Genomic DNA, 22,868 nt, shown 5'->3' on the forward strand with positions numbered 1-22,868 from the left:
GTAACCTCAAAGGCAAGATTCCATGCCTGGATTTGCTAAGCTTTTTGAAGATGAAAGGCCTGGGAAAAGGCTAAAAAATTACACTCAGCAGTAAGTGGTACAAAAGAAAGGAATGCTGCATGAACTGGCCATATCTCAAAGGCATGGCTACGTGCTGCAAGGAAACAGATTTCTCCTCTTAAAGGAAAACAACAGCTAATGGCCTTGACAGACTGACAAGCTCTGCTAGGTCTTTCTGCAGCAGCTTGGGACATCTTATCCCTGTGCTTAGGCCTTCTTGGAGATTTTTTTCTTTACGAGGAAGGAAATACCTGCAGTGGAGGTAGCAGAAGCAAATACGTGCCTGCCCATCAGCTGGCCAAGTTCACAGCCTGGTTTCAATTGAGGCAGTGGATTTATATTGGCCCAGCTGAGATAAGCGTATTTCTCTTGTCCTCCCCTCCTCTCTTCTCCTTCTCTTTCTATCAAAACTAGCTGACTGAGAAAAAATACCCAGAAAATGCATCTCTCTGGTGTAAAACTGGAAAGCAAAGTTTTTCTCTCCCCTTTACAAACTGTTGGGAAACTGGGCAGAACCATGTTGGTGCAAAACAAAATCAAAACAGTAAAATAAACAGTGTCATATCTGATGTTAGCAAAAAAAAAAAAAAAGGTTCTAAAATAACAGTCTCTTAAAATACATTTGAGAAAGCATCCTCTGTTTGTAACTGTTTTATGTAGGTCTGTAAGCTGATGAATAGCAACCACCTTTTTAAGATTCTTTTAAAATGTGAAAATTACTTGAAATTATCATATTGAGCTGTGTTATTTGTACTGAACTGCCATCCAGAATCCATTTATAAGCAGAATACCAAGGGTTTTGGTGTCAAATGCAAATATGGAACAAAAAGACAGTTCCTGTCTCAAAGAACACACAGTCTTACTTTTATTCACAACCTCTGATAACGGCGGTTTGTGCCAGTGTATGAATCGAGAGCAATCCGATAAAATCATGATAAAAGACACTCGGTGCATGAGAGCTCCGTGTTAAAAGATGCTGGTGGATGAAAAAGGAGGAAGGTTCACTGACCGTAAACCCAAAGTCCGTGTTTCCTGATATAACTCAAAGCAGACAAATTCTTCATCATAAACCTCCCCCTCCCCCTGCCCTGAATGCCTTAAGCCATTTTTTTCATCCAGAGTCACTTTTAAAGTCTATTTGCTCTCCCTTCTCCTTGGGAGCCACTTAAGTTTCTTTCCATCATTTTCGTCTTGAGTACATTGATTCACAGTTTCCAACTCGCAGATGGTGGAAATTAAGCACAGCTCTGGCAGAGTTAAACAGAGCGGCACCAATTTGCACCAGTAAAAGATTTGGCCTTGCTGAGTTAAAAACAAAGACGAGCTTGTCAGCTTTCCAGTCCATCTCCCTGGCACTACGGATTGTTCTTCATAATGTATTTGCTAGTACTTTTCCCAGTTTAATTTTAAATGGCTTAAGCTCCCTGCATTTCCCTTGAGAGCTTTCCCCACCAAGTAGTAGAGCTCACCATTATGAAATTCCTTCTAATGCAGTTTCTTTTTTTTTTTCCCTTTCTTTTATTTTTCCCCTATGTCTGCTAGTAGTTATATGCTCTTGAACAACTACGCTCCACTCATGTTTGCAGTCCTTACCAGCCCCTGGCAGCTGTGGTTTTACCCGGCTCTCACGGCTTAACTCTTTCACTGAGCGATCCTTCCCTGGCGGGGACACCGTCTAAATTGCCTTCCTCTGATTTCATTTCTATGGCTCGGCTGCCAACGACATGGTGCTTTGCAAACCTTTTGAGCTGAGATTAGTGCACGGCTTACTAACCGCTCCGTCCTCCCTGAAAGGATCATGGCAATGGTTTTGATCATTTGGAAAATAAATATATCTTGCTGAAGCCAAGCAAGCACCAGCATGGGACGCAGGTTCAGACTTCAGCAAAAGTATTAACTGTGGGCTTATCATAGAGCTCAAGTTTAAGAGCAGCTGATTTCCATGCAGTACTTAAATTTGAAGCAAATGCTTCGGTCCATTGCTAGGTCGAAGCTCGCGGAGGAGACTGCCTCCTCCTAAAATGTCTTTTCGTGTCCTGATCTCCATGACCTTGCCTTCCAGAAGCTGGTTTGGAAGCATCTCCCTCCGCCTTCTGCTCTCCTACGCGCTGCTCTCTCCGCCTGCCGCTCCTCTCACGTCTCCTCCTTTCCTCCTCTCTCCAGGTGATATGCACGCTGGTGGCGGCTTTCTTGCACTTCTTCTTCCTCTCCTCTTTCTGCTGGGTGCTGACCGAGGCTTGGCAGTCCTACATGGCCGTGACGGGTCGGTTACGGAACCGCATCATCCGCAAGCGCTTCTTGTGTCTCGGATGGGGTGAGGATCCTGGGTCTGCGAAACAGCTTTCCCCCCGGGGTGCGGAGGGGGGAAACGTCGTCCCCTCCTCGGGATGAGGAGCGGAGAGGGTCCGGGCTACAAGAGGGACTGATGTTCTACCGAAAGCTTGGCAGAGGGTGCTTGCAACCCTTTTGGGGGTGTCAAGAAGGGCCGAGACGGTTAAAAATAGCGTGAGCAAGAGCCGCAAGTCCTGCCTGCTGCCCAGCGCGCCCAAGGGTCCCACAAAATAGATGAGTCGAGTTTTCAAAGGGTGTGCTGGGGTTGGTTTCTCCTGGGTTTGGGTCTCTTTCTTGCTTTCCCCATTTCTCTCTCTCGCTGTCTCTTTCCATGTGCGACCCGGAGTGAAGCAAGCTCTGAAATCCTGTCTCCATGGCAGCAGGGCCTTTCGTAGACAAATAAACTATGAGACCGGTGCAGATGCTTGTAACTAATTTTTCTCCCTTTGCCTCTTCCGTATGTTTAATTTATTAGCCTTAAATGATGCATTCTGTAGTAGAAAACAAACACAAACCCATAACCTGGGCTTTCAAAGCAATAACAAGTGTGCGTTTGAAAGGAGCGACTGAACAAAAAGTTGCTCAAAAGCGAGCAGGCAAAAAAGAGAAAGGAAGAGAGAAAGCGTTGTGTGTCTGAGCTGTATTAGTGTCTCGTTTTACTACTGAAGTCTAGCATTTCACCCCAGGCAAGATATTTCTGATGCCTACGAAGCACCCTGATGTGATTTATTCTGGCACATCAAGAGCCGTCCTCGTTCCAGCACTTGCATCCCTTTAAGTTTTCACTCCTAGATTTTGCTTACGATAGAAAATAAATTGCATTATTGAAATATAGTGTTTGTGTGTAGGAGGAGTATAGCCACAAATGTGCAAATCACAGGCTGCATGCGCTTGCGTGTGTTCATGCATATGTTTATACACAAACACTCTGTGTTTCAAGGAGCATCAGGGATATCGAATGCAACAGACTAATAGTTTTTCTAGGTAATAAAAACAGATTTTTCTGATTTATAAAGGCTGGGACAGATGGACGTGTTAGCCAAGGGAATTTTGGACAGGCGACATTCACATTTGTAGTCTGTACAGATGAAAAAAAAACCCCACCCTACATGTGTAGAAGCATAATTTGCACTGCTAGTAAAATGTAGTCATCTCTGAGCTAGGATGTACTGCCTGATAAATGTGGCATAATAACCATTTGGAATAGGTTAGGACAAGAATGAAGAACACTCTTGCCTGTTAAGGCAGCAAGAGAATTTCCGATATTTAGCATCCTGCTAGACTTCAGCTGTAGAGCTGGGATTAATGGCACTTCTAAGAGGAAAGAGGCTGAAAATATGTTTTAAAGAGTGTAATCTGAAATAATTAGCCCAATTCTCTTTGTCATGGGCTGATTCTCCCCCTTTTCCCCCTTTGTGTATTAGCATTTCTCTAAGCCCTTGTTCTAGATGTCTTTGCCAAGTTTTCAGCTGCTGTCAGCTGTAGCTCATTGAAGCTACAGTGGGTTTCATCAGCAGTGAGGTTTATTCCCTGTTTTTTTGTTCTCCTCTTGGGTATGCAACTTTTCCTTTTCAGAAAAGAGTTTTTAGCAGTTAGATTTTTTTATTATTATTATTTAGAACAGACAGACAAACTGTTCCCTAGAAACAATTCAGTCATCATATTTAGCCCCAGTAAAGAAGAAATAATTTTGTCAGTCTTTTATGACCATGTCATAGTTTCTACAACTGGATTTTTAATTCTGCCATAAGTCAGGCTCTGAGTGGGTCTTAGTTGTTCAGAACAATTATGGTTGTCGGTAGTTATTAGCAAAAAAACCTTTTCTAGTGGGACATGATGAACACATGACCTGATTCTCCTCTGACCTGGCAGTCCAAAACTCTTCAAAACAGGTTTCTAATGCATTTATTTGGAATTGTGAATATAGAATTCACTTTCTGCAGAAAGCCCCCAAATACTTGCCAGTGTCTATGTAGCTTGAGTGCCCACCTAGGAGGCTGATACAAACCAGACACAGTATATGGAACAGGCCAGTTAGGAATAACTTTCTTTCAAATAATCAAAATATAGATTAAAAGTGGGTTTTTTTTTTCCCAATCTAATCACATCTAACTGTGATTAGACCATTAACAGCTCTCCCAAGGCGGAGGAGTACAGCACCCCTCATTATGATGCTCTTTGGCTTAGCTACCATGACATAGCTACCACCTTCAGTAAACGCTGCTTGTACAGATCCATTTTCAGCAAAAGCTGGGGCTGCTACCCAGGCTTAGTACATGCCAGTCCCTGTAAGCTGATGAGTTCACAGCCTGAGTCTGTATTTCTGCATAATTATCACATCTAAGAGGAGCACTTTGCGAAGAACAAGTTGCTATTTTTGGTGGAGTCTTAGCCAACTTTCCTCTTTCACAGGGCCTCTTGCATCAAGTTATACTCCTGAAAAAGTCCTTTCACGTGTGGTTTCTTGGTGTGATTGCCGTGGGATGCCATATTGATGGCATCGTAGTGAATACAGCAGATACCCAGATGAGGTGTGAAGGAGGCTCAGCAAGAGGAGCAATAGGCAATTCAGGAAAAAAAAAAAAGAAAGGATAACAAAAAGAGGCATTTTTTAAACCTAATTCCTGTTGGGTTTGGACTGATAAATGTGAGCTGTGCTTGGAAATCTCATACGGGAAGAGAAACACTTCCCTTTATGATAACTCTCAAATGCTGCATATTCCAGCCAACTTGGCCTTACGCTTCCCAGCTGGCTGCGGATCCTCGCTATTAATCAATCTTGCGATGATTTGTATTGCTGAGTGACCACCTTGCCAGCAGGGTTATTGTTTGGACGCTGTGTCTGCACATCCCTTCGATCTACACCGTCTTCTGCAGCCACCTGCTGTGACCTCTACAGCACACAAATTAAGGTCTTGTCAAGAAGCAGTAATCCTAGCTGGCTACTGATCCTGCTAATTCTTAATGGGATTTGCCAGTCTTTAGCGTTGAGACAGCTTAATTGATCATGTCACAAGGAGGAGGGCTATAAAAAGCCACATGGAGACCTCTGCAGCTGAAGAACCAGATGTTACTAGCCAATATCCAGGCATTTCTTTAGTGGCAGGGGAGAGTTGGACTGGGGCTAGTGAACCAGAAAAGTACCCAATCTCTTCCATAGATCCTTGAGCAGTTTATTGTGGCAGGGATAAGAAGGATTAGAAGACTATTAGTAAGATACAGTGTCTTTTGCTAGTTCTGATTGTGCCTAGATGTTCAAGGACCCAACAGTTGCAGAACTTTTTGTGAGTTTTAGGCCAATAACCAGCATGTTGCTCAATAACCAGCAGGTTTTCTTTGTACTCCTTACTGTAATTTTATGGGAGCTTCTGGCAGTAAGATCAAGGCCGTAGCTTCACCCCCTTATGCACCTGAAATGATATCCCATGCTGGTACTGTTAGCTCACCATGCTCTGAAGATAAATCGTACTTTGTACATTGTGACATCTCAGCGACAGAGTAACTTGCTCATCCTTTACAACAGTTGTAATGAAGTGTGTCTTCTTGAGGACAGCTGGTTTCTCTTAGTTTATTCCCCTCTTAGGCACAAAAAGGGAGCAGGTCTCTGGCAAGAGAAGTATCCTGGTTTTGCAGAAAGACCTGATGTTCTGATGCTCTTTTCCATTGCTGTTTAGAGGGACCTGCTCTATTATAGATCATGGCTCAGCACTGAGGGAACCTGTTTGGAATAGGTGGAACTCAGTTTCCATTTCCTTTTCTGTCTCATTTGGGGTGAGGTTTGAACCTGGGTTGTTCATCATACATTATGTTAAGAGCAAACATAGCCCTTAATCTCCTCCTTGCTGGCTTCTTTGAGTTGGGTTGTGGCTGAATATTCCATCTTCAGGAGACACTTTTATATATTCCTGGCCAGCCTGTGTACCCAAGAATAAAATAAATATATTTTATGCATCTGCATGTACTGTCAGTCCCCACACAACTGCTGAGACCACAGCAGGATATGAGCTGATTACAGCTGATGGCATTTACTTCATTAGCAGAGGTAACAAGGGTTCATGCTTTTGGCTCTGAAGGTCCTGAATTCAGTCTCTGCCAAAGACCCAGGCTGGGACAGATGGTGCTAGAATAACACTGGAAAGAATGGGGTATATTATGCGGTTGAGTAGGAGAAGAGCTGCACATATGCTTAAATGACCGATTTTCTCTTGTTTCATTTCCACAGGGCTCCCCGCCTTGGTGGTTGCCATTTCCGTGGGATTTACTAAAGCCAAGGGGTACGGCACCGTGAACTAGTGAGTAAAGGAGCTCTCCTTCCTTTTTCTTCCTGTCTCACCCTCCATCCTTTTTGTCAAAATCCAGTCACTGACCTGCAGGAGCCAGGGTAGGAGCTGAATTCTGGTGTGCTGCCCATGGCAGAGGGAAGCAGGGATGATGGGAGAGGAAGGACCCATCCTGCCTCCCTGCCTCTTCAAGCCATCAGCTGGCTGAGGTGCATTGTGTATTCCTTTAAGAACAAGTTCACAGGTACTAGTTAGATTTAACTGTTGCATATATGACATCGCTTTGATCTAAGCACCTCCTACATAGAGGTTTTTTTAATTTATTTTTTAGGGGGCAATGTGGAATATTTAAAGTTTAGGATTTTTAAAAATAGATTTTGTGTTTATCTATTTAATGGTTTGCTTGATTGGTCCCAGGTTTTCAAAAGAGCTGGGCTCAGTTTTAGGCACCAGAAAGAGCATGAGTTTTCAAACCAAGGTTTTGAAAGCAATATCTGAATTTGCCTGTTTTCTGAACTCCACCAGATTTGCCTTTAGGAAGCTTTTATTTGCATGTAATGGGGGAAGGAAGGCAGGGTAGAAATAATGGAATAAGACTGTGCAGAGGTAAAAAATACGTTAAGGCAAGGCTGGAATCACTCAGAGCTGAGCATTAGTACAACTTAAAAAAAAAAAACAGAAAAAGAAAATGTTATTTTTTCACTGTGTTGTGAAAAAGATAGCTTAGAAATTTTATGCATAGTGGCAGTCAAAGGACACCATTTTTTGGAGCAATGAATAAGGCCCTTCCTTACTGCAGCCCATCATTACCCAGAGCCTTCCTGGCCAGTGGTTTGCGTCCCACGTGGTATATCCCATGTTTAAGACAAAAGCTGGAGATGTGGCCAGCAACAGAGGGTTCAGTTAAGTCCACTGAGAAAATGTCATTTGGAATCCCTGCTCTTCCTCAGTTCCCACCATGTTTGGCACATCCACGACCAAATGGTTCAAAGTTTGCATTTTGATTGCAGGAGAGTATTAAACCAGCACAGCAGCATTCTCCGTTTGCTTTGCAATCTAAATTACTGCAGTCTAAATTGCTGTACAATATGGAGGGGTCAGGAAGGTGGCTTTGTCAAATGCAAAGCCATAGATACAATTCCTGAAGCCTGTGCTGGCATCAGGATGATTTGGCTGTACCTGTCCCGACTTGCCTGCCCCAGCTTAGGTGACTTGGCTTCAGTGTGTCCTGGCAGAGAGGGATCCAGTGCTGGTTGTATGCCTCAGAAGAGGACAACACGCAGCTTGGCTTTCAGAAGTGCTGCTGAGATCCCAAATCTCCTTTAGCTTTTCTGTGGGTCCACTGCTTCTGGCACTTTACTCCATGAGAACAATTCATAATGAACAAACATCAGGGGAATGGGAGGGATGTCCTAAATATTTCTGCTTCCTTTCCTGTTTATAGACTGGTGGGAATTGGTGCAAAAAGCTCAGTAGCTCCTTCCCCATTAATGCTTAAGGGCCACTGCAGAGTTTTGTGGTCAATGTTGACCACAGAAAAGAGCCTGGGCGAGGAAAGGAGGAACGTGCAGGGAAGCACACCCTATTTCACTGCCCTGGACCACTGCGTGCCAACATCTCCCTGCCCCAGAGCAAAGCCTTCCCAGGCTGCAGCCAAAAGGGTGTCAACGCTTGACAAAACCTGCCGGACTCCTGCTTTGCTCTCAGATTGGCACACTGGCGAGGTAGCCAAAAGGCTGCGCTGACTTTCCATCGTTCCCAGGGGACGCTTAACCACACCAGCTCTCCTCCTTTCGCTGCTAATCCTCTGACTCCTTTCAGCCCTAAAGACTCTTGTCGCTCCTTGCATCCAAGGGCTGGATGCTGCCTGCCTCCCTGCCTGGCTGGCTGCCTTGGGGATGGCAGGGGAATCCTGTGCTCCTAGCAGGAGCCACAGCCCGAGTGACACCGTTTCTTAACTCTGCTGTCAGGGTGCTTGTCACCAAAAGAGCAGGGAGCACTTCGCACCCCAGCAAATCCACTTGGGTCGTCCTTTCGTCTCCCTTCCACTCCGCAGCCCCAGTACATGGTAAAGCTGGTGAGTCCCAGCAAAGTCATGAGAGGAGCAACAGTTCCTCTTGACCACAGAGAGCCCATCAGACATTCCTAACGCTGCCGTCTTGTAATTCCTGCTGCTGCCTTTAGTGAGAGCCAGAGCTGACTTGCAGTCACACACTCAAGCCAGCATCTCTGCCCCAAGCAGTGTGGATGTCCCCACAGGCGCTGGTTAAGTCGTCCTTGCCCTGTTTTCATGCAGCAAGGGGCAAATGGGTGTACGCCGCTGTGCCAGGTGGATGGCGAAGTGGCTTCACGAGCCGTAATGCCGAGCATAAAATGGTGCTGAGCATCGCTGTAAAACGTGAAACAAATATTCCTGTGGACCAGGCTAGGCAGGGTGCCCCGACACACTGCAGGGCATTCAAGCTAATCCCTGTTTTCCTGCTCAAAAGGCATAAAAGCTCTCCTACATTTTATGTGTGGGGAGGCCCTTGGTTTTACTTCTCTTCTAGAGCAAAGTCAACATTACAGAGCAGTAATTTCAGAGCTGAACTCCAAAAACCTGAGGTTGTTCAGACCTAGATTTAGCACCGTCTAATACTAAAGGCATGTAAACAGAATACAGACTTGGATCAAAGCTTGTCCCAGGATGTTTGTTGGTTTCTGGCCATTGTAGAAATGTGTGAGGCAGTTGAAAATCTTGAAGCTACAGCTCGGGAGCTATTTTAGCTTTGGTTTTAGTTAGTATACAGCATGCACAGGGCATTTCAAATGGGCAGTGGCAGACCTCCAAGGCACAATGTTTCCATCTTGCAGAAGGACGGAAAGACATTAGCCACAACACATCCCTCCCTGTGAAGCAGGGGACAAGAGTTGACATGACGAACCATAAGGGACTTCACAGGGTCTTTCAAAGCTTCTTCCAACCCTGCAATTTCTGGATCCTAAGAGCAGTGCATTAGCACTCGTTGATTTTCTTGTGGAGAAGGGCATTAAGACAAAGCAGGGCTCTGGTATTTAGCTGAGCGCAGGATTTAACAGTCAACATCAGTTTTTTTTCTCATCCCACTTACAGTGGTAAAAAAACCCTGACATCCAGGGTCATGTCATCCCTAGGGGACATGGTCATGAGAGCATTTTGGGGACAGCTGCGACTGTTGAAGGTATTGCAGCACTAACTTTGGTGTTACAGACTTGCAGGGCAAAGCTGGTGGAAGGGACAGTGTGTGAAATGCATAACATGTCTCTGTGCCATGATGAGTGAAACTGTTTATCTGCAGGGTACGTCAAGGTGGCCAACTGCAGTGGAGAAATTAAGGGAGGAACCTTCAACAGGGTAGTCTACCTGGGCCCTAAGCAAGATTTCACCCAACTTTGTCCTGTCTTTTTTTTTTGTACGTGGGATGAAGCTATTCTGGAATGATAAAAACACAACTGAGCAGCAGTAGGGAGGCCTGTCTCATCAAGATTTGGTAACAGCCGAAGGGTTGGCCACGTCTTCAGGCTGTAATGTAGAGAGATCAGAGACAGTGCTAAGTGTGGGAAGGTTGTAGATAATATTTCATATTTACCCTTTAGCTGGCCAGACTGGGCCACCGAGTGGTAAGATGAGAAGGGAGAGGAGGTTCAAATTAAAAATTGAACACGTACTGCATCGAACTATGTCGCTATTGTTTTTTAAGTGATGATTCCCCAGAAGCCATTCACTCAGAGGCCTTTATTGCTCAGGACACTTCTTCTGGAGTGCTATGAACTCTCCATCTCCAATGAGGGGAGGAGGATTTTTCCTTTTTCTTATCTGAACAGCATTTGGTAGGAGATTTTGCAGTTGTTTGGAGAGCTGCTGGAGTAGGGTACAGGCTGTACTTCCAGTCTCAAAGAAAATCTTAGCGATAATGGAGGTCTAGAAGACCCACCACTGCTCACCTCCTTGTATTAGGCTGAATGCCTGAATAATAACTCTCCTTTTACCCAGTATTTTCCCCCTTTCACAAAAAAACAAGTCTTGATTTATGGTACCACAGGCACAAGCAAAACCACTTGTCATATCGACATGGTTTTCAGTTTTAACTCATGTTGCAGTTTGCAAATGCAAATATGAGAAGGAAATGCTGTGACAGTGTGTTGATTCAGTAAGAAATGTAGAGAGAACATTGAGCCTTGGGTGAGCCATAACTCCTTGAGAAAGAGATTTGTGTTCATTTACTCATTTTCGACACAAATACAAAAAACCTGCAACATATACTACAAGTCCACATCTCATTTAGCTGACAAAGATTTTGCACCTAAACTCATTATACTGTAAAGGCTGCCTTATGCCAAGGGATCCTGAGAGATTTCTGCAACCTCCTAGGATCCCACTAGTTACCACTTGGGTTTTCTCTTATTGTAAGGAATTGTATGAGCTAGACTTAGAACAGGCAAAACCTAGGAGGAAGAACCCATGGATATGATGTATTCAAGAGAAAACTGAGGAAGATGGGAACCAAGACCCCTCTTGAATGATCTGGATGTCTAAATCTTGACAAACTGCCTCCTAAAGCTTGAACTGAGTAATTGAGATTGTGCTACTAGTAGCTGGGAACTTATATCCTTCCCCACAAGACAGCCCACAAAAAGTTTAATGAGTAATGAGAGCAGTTCCAGGACACAGAAAATTTCCAGGGGTCCTTGTGTGTCATTGCATCAGGGCTTCTGTCACCCGCAGGTATCTCAGCAGCTTCAATATTAATCTCTGTATAAACACTGGTGGGGCAGCCCTGATTCCCAGCTGGAGTCTCAGTTATACAAACATGTTGGCTGTTGCATTGAGGCTGCTTAATTTTGCACATGATCGAGGTGAGACCTGTTGCTGGCAGAGCTGTACGGTGTAGTCAAGAGGTTCTCAGTGGAAGTCAGCTCTTCGCAGGACCAAGACAAAAGCCATCCATCTCATGTCTTTGCTGTGGCAGATTCACAGAAGGATCAGATGTTTTGCAAAGAGGTCTTTTGCATTGAACACAAAAGCTGCTGTCAGTCGGGGAAGCACTGGTTAGAAATAGTAGTCTGGAGCTGCTGAGCATTGTTAACCCATTCATTACTCCTTTCCAGTGGTAATTTTATTTAAGAGATCTGTGAAGAGATCCCTTGGCAAGTACTGGGGAACTTCTTAGAGAAATGCAAATATTTCTGTGCCTTGTAGGCACAAGGCTAAAAGCATCTCCACTAGACTAATATATTGCTGGAGTCTGCTGCTGGTTCCCCTTCTTGGATATCACTTCACCCTTTCCCTTCCATTGCTGTCAGCCACCACCTCCGACAGTCTTGGAAATGCTTCGATTAAACGCTGAGGCAGGGAGGTCAGGCAGTCAGAAGGGATAAGGACCAGTGCGCGGTGATGTGTGAAATCACCTTCAGAAAGCCTGATGCTCAGAAGGGAAGAGGGGCTGCCAAGGGACCTGCCATGAACGAGAGCCCTCCTTGCACCAAGTCCTCATCGCTAATTGGAGTGCAGGACTGTCAGCTCCTTTCTTCAGCTGAGCTGGCGGTTGGAAGAGACCCTGAGAAAAATGGTCTCAAAATTAGGACGGAGAGTTGGAGAAAAAGGTCTGGGCAAAGATTGGGATTTGGGGACCTTCCTGGTTCCCCCTGCCCTCTCCTTGGATTTACGGAGACCTCCAGTTATTACAGCCCTCCAAAGCTTCATTCTTATTCCCTCCCTGCCTTCCCAGCTGATTATTTATTTTATTCTTACAACTGCTCAGACAGTTTGTGACAGCGACTTGCTATCAGGAAGAAATCAGAATTGATTAAATTAACACATTACAGGTTTAATTTAGAAATAAACAAGATGCGGGCCTCAGAGAACACCAGAATGTCCTGCTTTCAATTTTCAACTTGAAATACTTTTTTTTTTTTTTTCCCCAAATGTTCTGTGTTTTGGGGCAAAAAATTAACACCTCTGCAAGTCAGAATTGATACAAAAACATATGAAGCTGATCAACAGAATTGAAAAGTTTCCAGGAAGGCTTTGTTTCCTGGGAGACTTTGAAAGGCAGCATCAGTTTGCTTCTGATGCAGAATGAAACCATATTGCTGAGAGTACAGGCACATAACTGAATTACTGCAGGGTTAGCTGGGTTAAGAGCTTTGAGAAAGTCATCGCTCCATTGTGGTTGTCTGCTCTTATCCTGTGGTAAAGGCACGGTAGTTTACTGCTGAAACAGGATTACTTCATCGCGCATTTTCTCCAGGGTACTGCAGTGTCAAAGCATGCAAACTTTCCGTGGGGTTGCTGACACAGTGTAAATTTGCATCGTCTCTTGCCCTGAAGTACCTAGTTTATGTGTCCATGCTCTGTATTGCTGGATTCCCCACAAAATGAAAATTTCAGCCGCTGTAACTCTTCACGACTGTCGCAGAGTCACAGAGCGGTTGAGGTGGGAAGGGATCACTGGAGAACGTCTGGTCCAACCAACCCGCTTCTCAAGCAGGGTCACCTAGACTTGGCTGCCCAGGACCATGCCCAGACCGCTTTTGAATGTCTCCAAGGATGGAGACTCCGCAACCCCTCTGCTCATCCTTTGCCAGTGCTCGCTCACTCTCACAGTGAAAAAGTGTTTCCTTCCTGACTTTACGGTCAAACCTGAATATCCCTGTTGGCTATCCAGACAGCCGGTGATGCTTAGCTCTAAGGATGGGAGCGGGGTGAGATTTCCCCTGCCTCTCTTTGCTTTTTTCTTTTTTTTTTTAACACCAAGTTTGTCAGTATGGGGATGTCAGCATACAGTGAGATCTGCATATGAATGTACGGTGCAGTAGGAGCTCTGTGGGGACACCTGGAGCACATTCATACTGTTTACATGATAGATGGGATTTATCTCCCCAGTGATGTCTCCATCTGGGTTAGGTGCACTGCTTACTTGGATGGTGAAAATCTGGTCAAGGCAGTCGATGGAGTTCAGGATGTGATTCATCTGATTGAATGTAGATGCCTCATCCTGGACTCTTTTGATCGGATGTCTGCTGACTAGAAATGTCATCAAGAGTGACTGGCTCTGTGATAGTCACCAATAGGGCAGACATCAGCACTTAGGCAGAAGAGCCCCCTCAGTTTGTGTAGGCACCAGGCAGTTTAGGAGCCTAAATTCCACATGTGGTCAGTGGAGAAAGAAGAAGTCCTTGTCAGGTTACGTGGCGTGAGGGAGAAGGACCAAGCTGGTTTCCACACACCTCACGTTCAGCTCATTCCTTAAGAGCATCCGCTTAAGGAGTGTTGTGAATTCCCACCTCGCTGCTGTGTTGTAAAACTTCCCCATGGCAGCAGACTCAAAGGGAGGATCCAGGAGAAGAAATGTACTGCAGTCCTGGACCTGAGCCCCCAGCAGGCATAGTGGTGAGCAAATGAGTGAGGGACAACTTCTACTGTTTCTACTCTTTCACCTGAGTAGGACAAGAGCATCATCTTGCCAGCAAACTGATGCAACTGCTTCCAGGACCTGGTCTGAAACAGAGCGCTATCGTTAATTTTGCATGCATTCCTCTGTCGACAATCAAATGCCATTCTGCAGGCAGACCCCCAAGCAAATGAGCCTTTATGCAAGTTCACAAGAAATGGGAAGCAAAACTTGCTCGCTGTAAAGTCTGAGACTTTTTTGCCGTGGGGTATCACCTCCCAGGATAAACTCTGCAGGCAAAGAGAAGAAGAAAACATGCGCCTGTCAGTGATGCTAGCCACGGGGTAACTTTCTTTTCTCTCTTCATTTTCCAGCTGCTGGCTGTCGTTAGAGGGAGGTCTTCTCTATGCCTTCGTGGGACCGGCGGCTGCTGTCGTTTTGGTATTTAAGCTTGGCAGAAAGCTTTTTTTTTCTCCTTATCTTATAGCACTTTCCTTGTTCTTTCAACCCAAGAATGTCCCTCTTTACTTCCACTCATGTTTTATATAGCTTTCTCCTTCAGGAATAAAGAGCAAAGTGTTAGAAGCCAGCAATCTGGGATGGGTTTGATTCTGAAATATAATATGCCTCAGCTCTCAGCCTTCCACCTCTGTCCGCTCTGGAGTCCCCTAGACATCTGATTCATGCTTTACCTTGGTTTTGCCCTATCTGGATGGAAGTGCAGGATGATGGTGGAGAACTCTGACATTAACTCCTTCAGAAACTGCTGTTACTGGTTGTTTCAAATCAGGCTGTGCCTCCACAGACAGCATTTATTCCTGGTCTGTCCCAGGTGGCCAGTGCATGTGGGCAGCTTCTTTGTTTGCAGGTGAAGTGGAGGTCTTCAAATCAGTGCGGAGGGGGTCCTCTGTGACCCTAAAAATATCAACTTTGCTTCTAGTTCAAAGAGATAGCATGGTTAAAGTGAACGTTCCTAAACTCTGTCCCACCAGCTCATGCATGGTGGTAGTCTGTTCTACTGTGCCCTCACCCTTGCCTCCAACACAGCACCAAAGCCAGTCTTGGCCAGTTATTACTGGAGTTGAAGGTGTCACTCAAGAGATGACGTACTTTCACGAAGCTTCCCTGCTGTTGAAGCCTCACTGGCCATGAGAAATCTGGACTGTCAGGGTTCAAAGAATTTCAGAACTGCTGGTCCTCTAGGAAATCCCTTCTGCAGCAATTTCAGATGGGTTTAACGACACATTTGAGCCCCCATATGTAAGTCACAGTTTGCAGTTTCTCTCCAGCCCAGCGTTTCATCCAGTGGAGGAGCTGTATGTCCTCTAAGGCTCAAGTGCCCTGGAGGATCCCACAGGAATTGGATTGTTGACACTCGCAATTTCTTGCAATTTCTTTTTCGGATCAGGCTTTTTTATTCGTGCAGTGCCTGGGGGGTTAACTGCCCCGCAGCAAGAGCAGGCTTACGGGAGAATAACTACACAAAAGCTCTTGCTGCCTTTATTCTCACTGCTGTCATTGCACATCAAACCACCTCGGTGCCATCGTTTCATCACGTTGACAGAGACAAGCCAGCAGTTGCCCCTCCTCTATAATAAAGCTAAGCTTGTATCAGTTAGGGTCTTTCTTTAGCGTACGGCTGCGACACATAGTTGAGCCTTCAGATAGCAGTCAGCAAAGAGTGGGGATAAGCAGATATTCATGCCAGCCAGTCATTAGGTCTCTGTAGAGACAGGATAGTTGGATTTCCCTCAGTAACATAGCTGGTGGGGGTCAGGGTCTTCTTTATAGCCAGGATAATTGACAGGAGCATTAAGTGGCTTAGTGCTTTCAGATGAGCTAGCTCTTTGCCCCAACAACATACCAGCTGATAGCTCTGGCTAAATGGCTTGAATGATCAATAGACAGCAGTGATTAGGAGGGAGGGAGCTTTGGTAGTGCCTAGAGAAGGGGCAGTCAATCTGCTGCCTCAAGCCATCTTGCTTTTGTTGTGCCAACAAGGGAAGTAATCCTTTGGCTTTCCTTAGCATTTCTAAAGTGTGAGAAAAACACGTGAGCCTGCTTCCATTTGGCATCTCGGTTTTCACTCACCAAGGAAGCTGGAAATGGAGATGTCCTTACAGAGAGGTCAATACCTGCAGATGGTGGTTTATACAGCTGATCTTAAGAAGTGTGACTCATCTTTTGGGGTGTCTGTCTCTGTTCGGTACCTAGAGAGAGAGCCTACGCATGTAGTTTAGATTACCTGACTCATTGCTGGCTAAAGTGAGAAGTGAACACTGCCCAAGTTGGTATATATACTGAGGAACTTGGGGAAAAAGAAGCAGCAGCATTTAAAGCCTTTTTATAAAAGGGAACCTGGGAAGCAGATAAGCTCGATAAGTTGCCCAAATTCACACTATGACTTTTAGCAGAGCCAGAAGTTGAACAGACAGTTTTCAAACGTGCAATGTCCACAAGACTGGACAGCTGTCTGTTCTCTGGGTAATTTGTCCTGATTTCAGGTTGACTGTGTCAGCAATGGAGGGACAGTCTACCTGGCTTAACATAAAGACAGTCAGTCTCTTGCAGGGCTGTACAGGGGTTATGCAGGTTTGCTCCAGAGATAACATAGCTGCTGTTGTGCAGGGATGCACAGATCAAGGTGGGAGTTGACTCTGTGCCTGAGCTCTTTTTCACCCAAAACTCTGATGAGTATGATACATAGATGCCCAAGTGACTTTGCACACAGCTGACTTGGCTACAGCTCAGCTTGTTACCTCTGACTTAGTCCTGGCCAGGCTAGACTTGTGCTTACTCCTCCCAAGCCATTCAAGCATCTCTGTACTGCAGTTCTGCTATCAATATGACTTTTCTATTACTTGTGGTAACCTTCTTTCTCCACACCCTCCTTTATTATTCTTCACATTGGAAAAAGGCCTTTGGCTTGGAGGATACTCAAAATAATATTCTTAAGATGGTTGGCCTGCAGTTTCAGCAAGATGTGCAACTTGCAGTCGGTCCACTAACACTGAATGGCTGCAGAGATTTGACCTTTAGTCTTAAAAATTCTAGCAACCTGAAACACAGAGCTGTTGCAAGCAGTTTTACTCACCAAGCTCAGGTGAAGCAGTCTGGTGATAATTCCGTGCAGGTTGAAGGCAACAGGTTACTGCAAGGAGAGGCTCATGACATGGTGAAGTCAGGACAGAGAGTCATCAGTCGTCAGGTACGGGTTATCTCAAGGGCTGAATCTCAGACTTTTGTTTTTGCTTCTGGATAGCATAGGAAGTAAAGCCACTCTGCATGTTATTAAGAGTGGCTGTGTTTAGAAGCATGTCCATGTTATATCCCTGATTTTGTAAAGAAACAGACCCAGGATCAGAGCAGGATGTTGATTGTGATGATCAATGTACTGGGCAAAATAGCTTTTATTTATTAAAACAATTGCAGAGCCGCCCTTTGTCATCTCCCCTGCTATATGTGAATGAGAACACATGCCGTGTTGTGGCCAGCCCCAGGAGTGATCCAGCCTGCCACACTTCAACCCCATCTTTCCTACTGCCTTGCTGCACCTTAAAGGAAAGTCTTGCTCGCACTCACCAGCCTCCAGCACAGTGAAGAGGGATCAGTGAATTGAAAGGGTTCTCTCTCTCCAAGCACATAACTAGGGTTTGATTTCCTGCTGATCCTTGGCTGAGTTACTGCATCTGACTTGCCAGTGTTGTTTCTCTAAAACACTACCATGGTGAGCTCTAGAAATGGACTTGCAGCTGTGGAAAGTAGTCCACTGACCCAGCAGCTGATGCAAAAGAAAATGACTGCTATTTGTGAGATCTTCCATTTATTCCCAGCTGTGGACTCCACATCAGTGAGCTGGGTTGTGTCCTACTGAAACCAGCAATCCAAACTGAGTAAGATTGCTCATTCTTGAGGATGATTTAGACAATTAGATGGAGGCTTGGTGTGAGCAGATATCTCCCTTCCTTTGGGCTAGGTGTTGTCCTAGGTGTCTCTTAGGACCACTTCTCAAGGGTCTATTAAACTCACCAAGGCTCTCAGCTAACATGTAAAGTTGCACATCTCTGAATTTGGCCTTAAACATTTCCTTGCAAGCCCCACATGCAAAAGAGCATCTAGCACATCGTTTTACCAACACCAGATGTTTCACTGACAGCAAAACCAGGAGAGTGTCACTTTTTTCCACCATCAGTGCTGTGCCTCCGTGAAGAGGGTAGTGCTCATGTGTCACTAATGTGTTCGCATTCAGAGGTTGCTGAGGTTTGGATGAGGTTTGTAAAACAGATGCAGCTGGCAGCAGCGAATGCAGTCGGAAAAGACGGTGAGGAGTTTAGGATCACTTTGCAAGACCTCAGCTCTGTACAGCCTGTATTTCACTGTGAATATTTATGCCTGATTGATACAGACATCCATGCTCTCACCCTAACAAAGCAGACCAAAGGACTGTATGCAGTTGTCCTGCCCACCGATTTTTTTGGAGATGACATGATGGCTAATCTATATGCTGTGCCATCTGCAGCATCTCCCAAGACATTCCACCATAGTAGCTGATGTTTCTACTTGCTCCAGTGCCCCTCCACCTCTTATTTTGAGAGCAGCGGTGCTAGTTCACCGAGCAAGAACTATGACAAGCTGTCTGCACCGCACCACCCCATCCTCTTAATGTTGCTGCTTTGGTAGCACAGACTTCAGAAGGCACTTTTGAAAGTAGTGTCAACCCACTGCTCTCCCCTATATTGGCCACTTTCTATTTGTATCACCCTGAAAAATTGTTCTTGTGCCTGGAGTTTGCCTCACTAGACCTCAAGCATACGTTGGGCTTCAAACAGCAATCTGAGAACTTTACGATTTTGTCCTGGTTCATGGAGTCCTCTCCGATCTGCTGCCAGCTGCATTCTGCTCTCCTGAACTCACCAATGCATGGCCAGGGGAGGTGGGACAGGGTGGAGAGGGAACATAAAGGGTGGTGGCCTGCAGAAGTGTGACCGTGCTACCTGGCTTCGGGAGAAATGGGAAGGACTTAGCTTGCCAAATGTTGGGTTTTTTCCTTCTGTGCTACCAAGTTTGACCTGACCCACTTAAGAACAAAATTGTGTGTTGTTTCTCTTTCGACAGGTGAACATGGTTATTGGCATTCTGGTTTTTAACAAACTTGTATCCAAAGATGGAATAACAGATAAGAAACTGAAGGAACGGGCAGGGTATGCCTTATCAATACATCTAAGTAAAGAATGAAAAAAAAACAAACCACCCAAGGTTGTGATCAATAACCAGGCAAGGAATGCAGAGAGATTGGAGATGCAAACAAAAAGCAAAAACAGATGTAAACAAAAGGAAAGGAAAAAAACCAAACCACAGTTGGTTTAATCTCTTTGCCTTGTCATTCAGTGCAGCAGAGACAAAAGATCCAAGAAGCAGCCCTGTGTTACTATGGAGGAAGGTTAGAAGTTCATCTCTTTGTTAAAATGGCTTCAGCCCAGGCTGATGTGTCCTCCCAAGGATTAGGGAGAGCAAAGTGACTCTTTTTGCTAGCTCCTAGAGACAGCAGCTGGATCAGAGAGGGATTCTTCATTGCTGAGTGTGGCACGTGGCATGGGCTGTGTAACAGAGAAGTCATGTCTAATGGCTGGCACGTGGCTGAGGCAGAGCGAAGGTATGTGATACTTTTAAGGAAAGGGTCTTTGGAGGTCTAGCAGTGAACAGAGTAGTAGATGGATGGATGTGTAAAGAGGAGGACTGGTAAGTAAAGACACCTCTTCTGCAAAAAAAAATTCTGATGCCACCTGAGGTCCTTTACGTTCTCCACAGCCACCACCCCAACCTCCATCCCTGAAGCCTGGGGCTTGTGTTACCTGGTTTTCTTTGTAGTATAAATGGAAGAGCTGACTCCACAGTTGTTATCACCCTGGTCTCACTAGGGGTTGGCTGGGGTGGCAGCTACCGTGCAGGGCTCTCTGTTGGGTTAATTCCAAACTCTGTTGACAATGGCTGTTTTGTCATTGGCTCCAGCAGGATGAGACCCCCTCTTCATCTTCTTTTCTAGAAATGAGTCTGTAGCCTGCTCAGACTTTATCCCTGAGCTATGCCACGCTCCAAGCAAAGGACAGAAATGGCACACTGACACTCTGAGTCAAATCAAATGCACAGGTCAGCCTGGCTGCTGATGTTAGTATGTTATTTTCCACTGCTTTACTTGGCTTGCTGTTGCTGTCAGAGAAACTATCTCCTTACCTGCTGCTAGGAAAGACAGGATTGTGCGCCCTCACTTGTCCACTGATGGCATTCGATTTATCACTGCAGATAACGATAGTATTCTTGAATGAAGACGTTGTTTACAAAGAGAGAGGGAGAGCAAAAGGTGTTCTGGTGCCTCTTCACCATGGCTACAGGCAAAGCCTAAAACCTTAGGAGGCTGGTGGAGAAGACACAGAATATACCTTATCTATGAAAGCGGAGGGAGCATGGGTACCTGTCGCCTTGTTTGCTGCACTCCTAGGCTTCACAGAGAGCAGGACATGGTTTAGTGGGCATGGTGGTGTTGGGTTGATGGTTGGACTCAATGATCTTAAAGGTCTTTTCCAACCTAAATGATTCTATGATTCTATAAGCTGCTTTATTCACTGCAGTGCTGCAAATGCCTTGGGCCCTAAAATTGGGTCTCAGAGGGTAGAGGCAGAAAGTACAGACGAGGTTCAATATTTCTGTCATTGCACTATTGAGTGGTTCTGGTGGAAGTGGTTTTTAATTGAGTGATGGCAGCAAAACTGGGGTTGGAAGCAAGCTCTTTTCCAGCCAGGGGAGAAACACAGGAACCTGTTAAGGTTCATGTTTTATCAGCAGTGTTGACATGGTCCCTCAGTGCAGCAAAGAGGGGAATCTCAATGCCTGAGCAGTGCCATGGTCACGATAATAAGAGGAGACTTAAGCACGTTTGGACGATCAGAGGTATCGGTTGCTGCTGGGTTGAACAGGTACACAAAGAAATGACCTTGGTGCGCTGCTTAAAGCCACTGCTAACAAGCGAGTGCTTTATTCTGGATGATGCCTTCTTTGCAAAGAGAGAACTCAAGAAAATACCTGAACTGCAGGCAGAGACTGTAGCAGGATAATTGCACTTGAAAGTCAGAACTGAAATAAATGGTTTATTGGATTAGCAGAGCAGCGAGTTACTGTCTCTCAGTCTCTCCCTCTCTAATCTAAACTGCATACAGAATGACCTTATTTAATACATAGCAGCTGGTTATTGATCACATTCATAGTCGTACTTTGAAAACAAAACCTACAAAGAAAAAAAAAAAGTCATTTTTCTGATGTTCTTTGTTTTTTCTTTCTTTTCTCTTTTTCCCCCCTCTTTCGTGTCCGTGTGTGTGTGTGCAGCACTTTTAAGCCTTCTCTGTGCTCAATTATTTTGTTCTCCTTTCGAAGTGCACCCGCTGAGAGTGCGGAAGCACTTTTGAGAGCTCTGGTGCCCCTTCCCTTTAGCTAGCCGCTTCTGGCCTGGGCTTGGGAACCGTGTTGGAAGGTAGATCTGAAGATAATCAGAATGAGTCACGGCCTTGGAGATGTTTGGATCTGAGGAGATGGTATAAAGAAACGTTGTGTTTCCTTTAGCAGAGGCAAGAAGTATGGTTCAATGTTGCAAAAACAAAAACAAAGGGAAAAAAAAGAAAAAGACAGGACAAAAAAGAGCTGTTGAACACTAAGAGGAGCCCAGCACACATACCGCAGATCGGTTGGCACAAATAAAGCAGCGCTAACAGTTCCCGTGAAATAATACCCGTGACATGATAGGTTTTTGCCCTGTACTTAGCAGAGGAAATTGCTATGATTACTGTTGTCACATCTGTCAGAAAACATTGACTTTCTAATGGGAATGACTTTATAGATATATCACAAAACCAGGCTGTAGAGAGTTGGGTGTGATTACCTGGAGAGCTGGAGAAACGCACACAACTGCCCCAACTGCTGTCCAGGCACGGGAGAAAACCGTGCAAGTGTCTCCCAGCAGAACGGTCTCCGTTCGCGGTCAGCTGCACTGACAGTCTTTGAGCACTATTGACGGGAGTGCTGCTAAGAACGAATGTTTTAATGTCAGACACAGGAGCCTTTAAAATGAATTTTAAATTTATTCAGCCAGCGTTTATTCCAGAAGCATTTGTGTGCTCACGCAGCCAGGGAAGAAGAATGAGACTATAGGGTATATTCACAAAGGCTAATTTTAGCTTGCTGAGTTTAATCTCCCTAGGCTTCCTCTATAACTACGGGAGAGAGACGGGAGCCTTGTTTAGTTGTTCCAACTTGCCCCTTAGAGAACCTTTACTTTTATCTTTCCGTTGGTTATAGAGAGGACTTAAGAAAGTTTGCCCCAATACCTTGTGTGAAATATCCTCTGCGCAACTGTCCTGGCGGGGTGTAACAGAGCTGGATTGTCAGTGCATAGAGAAGAAAGTAATTGGAAAGATAATAACTACATTAAAATAGGAACAGATTCGGATTGCCCTTCATCTGGGAATGTTTCATGTTGGAAGCAGTGCTTCTGCTCTTTGGGCCATGTGTGGTGTAAAGCACTGTTCAATAAAAGGTAGAAAAGTCCAGGCTCCAGTGAACACACCAGATGAGTCCGTGAGTTGTTTGTGGATATTTAGGAAGCAGGAAAAGCTAAATTAAATGGATGCATTACTCACTGCGATTATTTCATTAGCTACCCTTTCATACATACGGGCACCAATATAAACCTGCTGCGGAAATTCAATATATTAACAACCTCATGCCCCCAACAAGAACA

The 22,868-nt window shown here is 45.2% G+C and overlaps 1 protein-coding gene across 9 annotated transcripts in view; it reads left to right on the forward strand.

The window, feature by feature from the left end:
• The window catches only part of ADGRB1 (adhesion G protein-coupled receptor B1), a 284,292-nt gene that overhangs the window by 224,660 nt on the left and 36,764 nt on the right, over window positions 1–22,868 (forward strand). For all 9 annotated transcript variants that reach the window (XM_069780159.1, XM_069780156.1, XM_069780162.1 and 6 more), the window contains 4 exons: window positions 2,224–2,374; window positions 6,614–6,683; window positions 14,458–14,524; window positions 19,199–19,284. In XM_069780159.1, the coding sequence (XP_069636260.1) occupies window positions 2,224–2,374; window positions 6,614–6,683; window positions 14,458–14,524; window positions 19,199–19,284 (374 nt within the window). The remainder of the gene's footprint in view (window positions 1–2,223; window positions 2,375–6,613; window positions 6,684–14,457; window positions 14,525–19,198; window positions 19,285–22,868) is intronic.

Source organism: Haliaeetus albicilla, chromosome 3 (genome assembly GCF_947461875.1).
Source record: "Haliaeetus albicilla chromosome 3, bHalAlb1.1, whole genome shotgun sequence".
In the NCBI taxonomy this organism is placed as follows: domain Eukaryota; kingdom Metazoa; phylum Chordata; class Aves; order Accipitriformes; family Accipitridae; genus Haliaeetus; species Haliaeetus albicilla.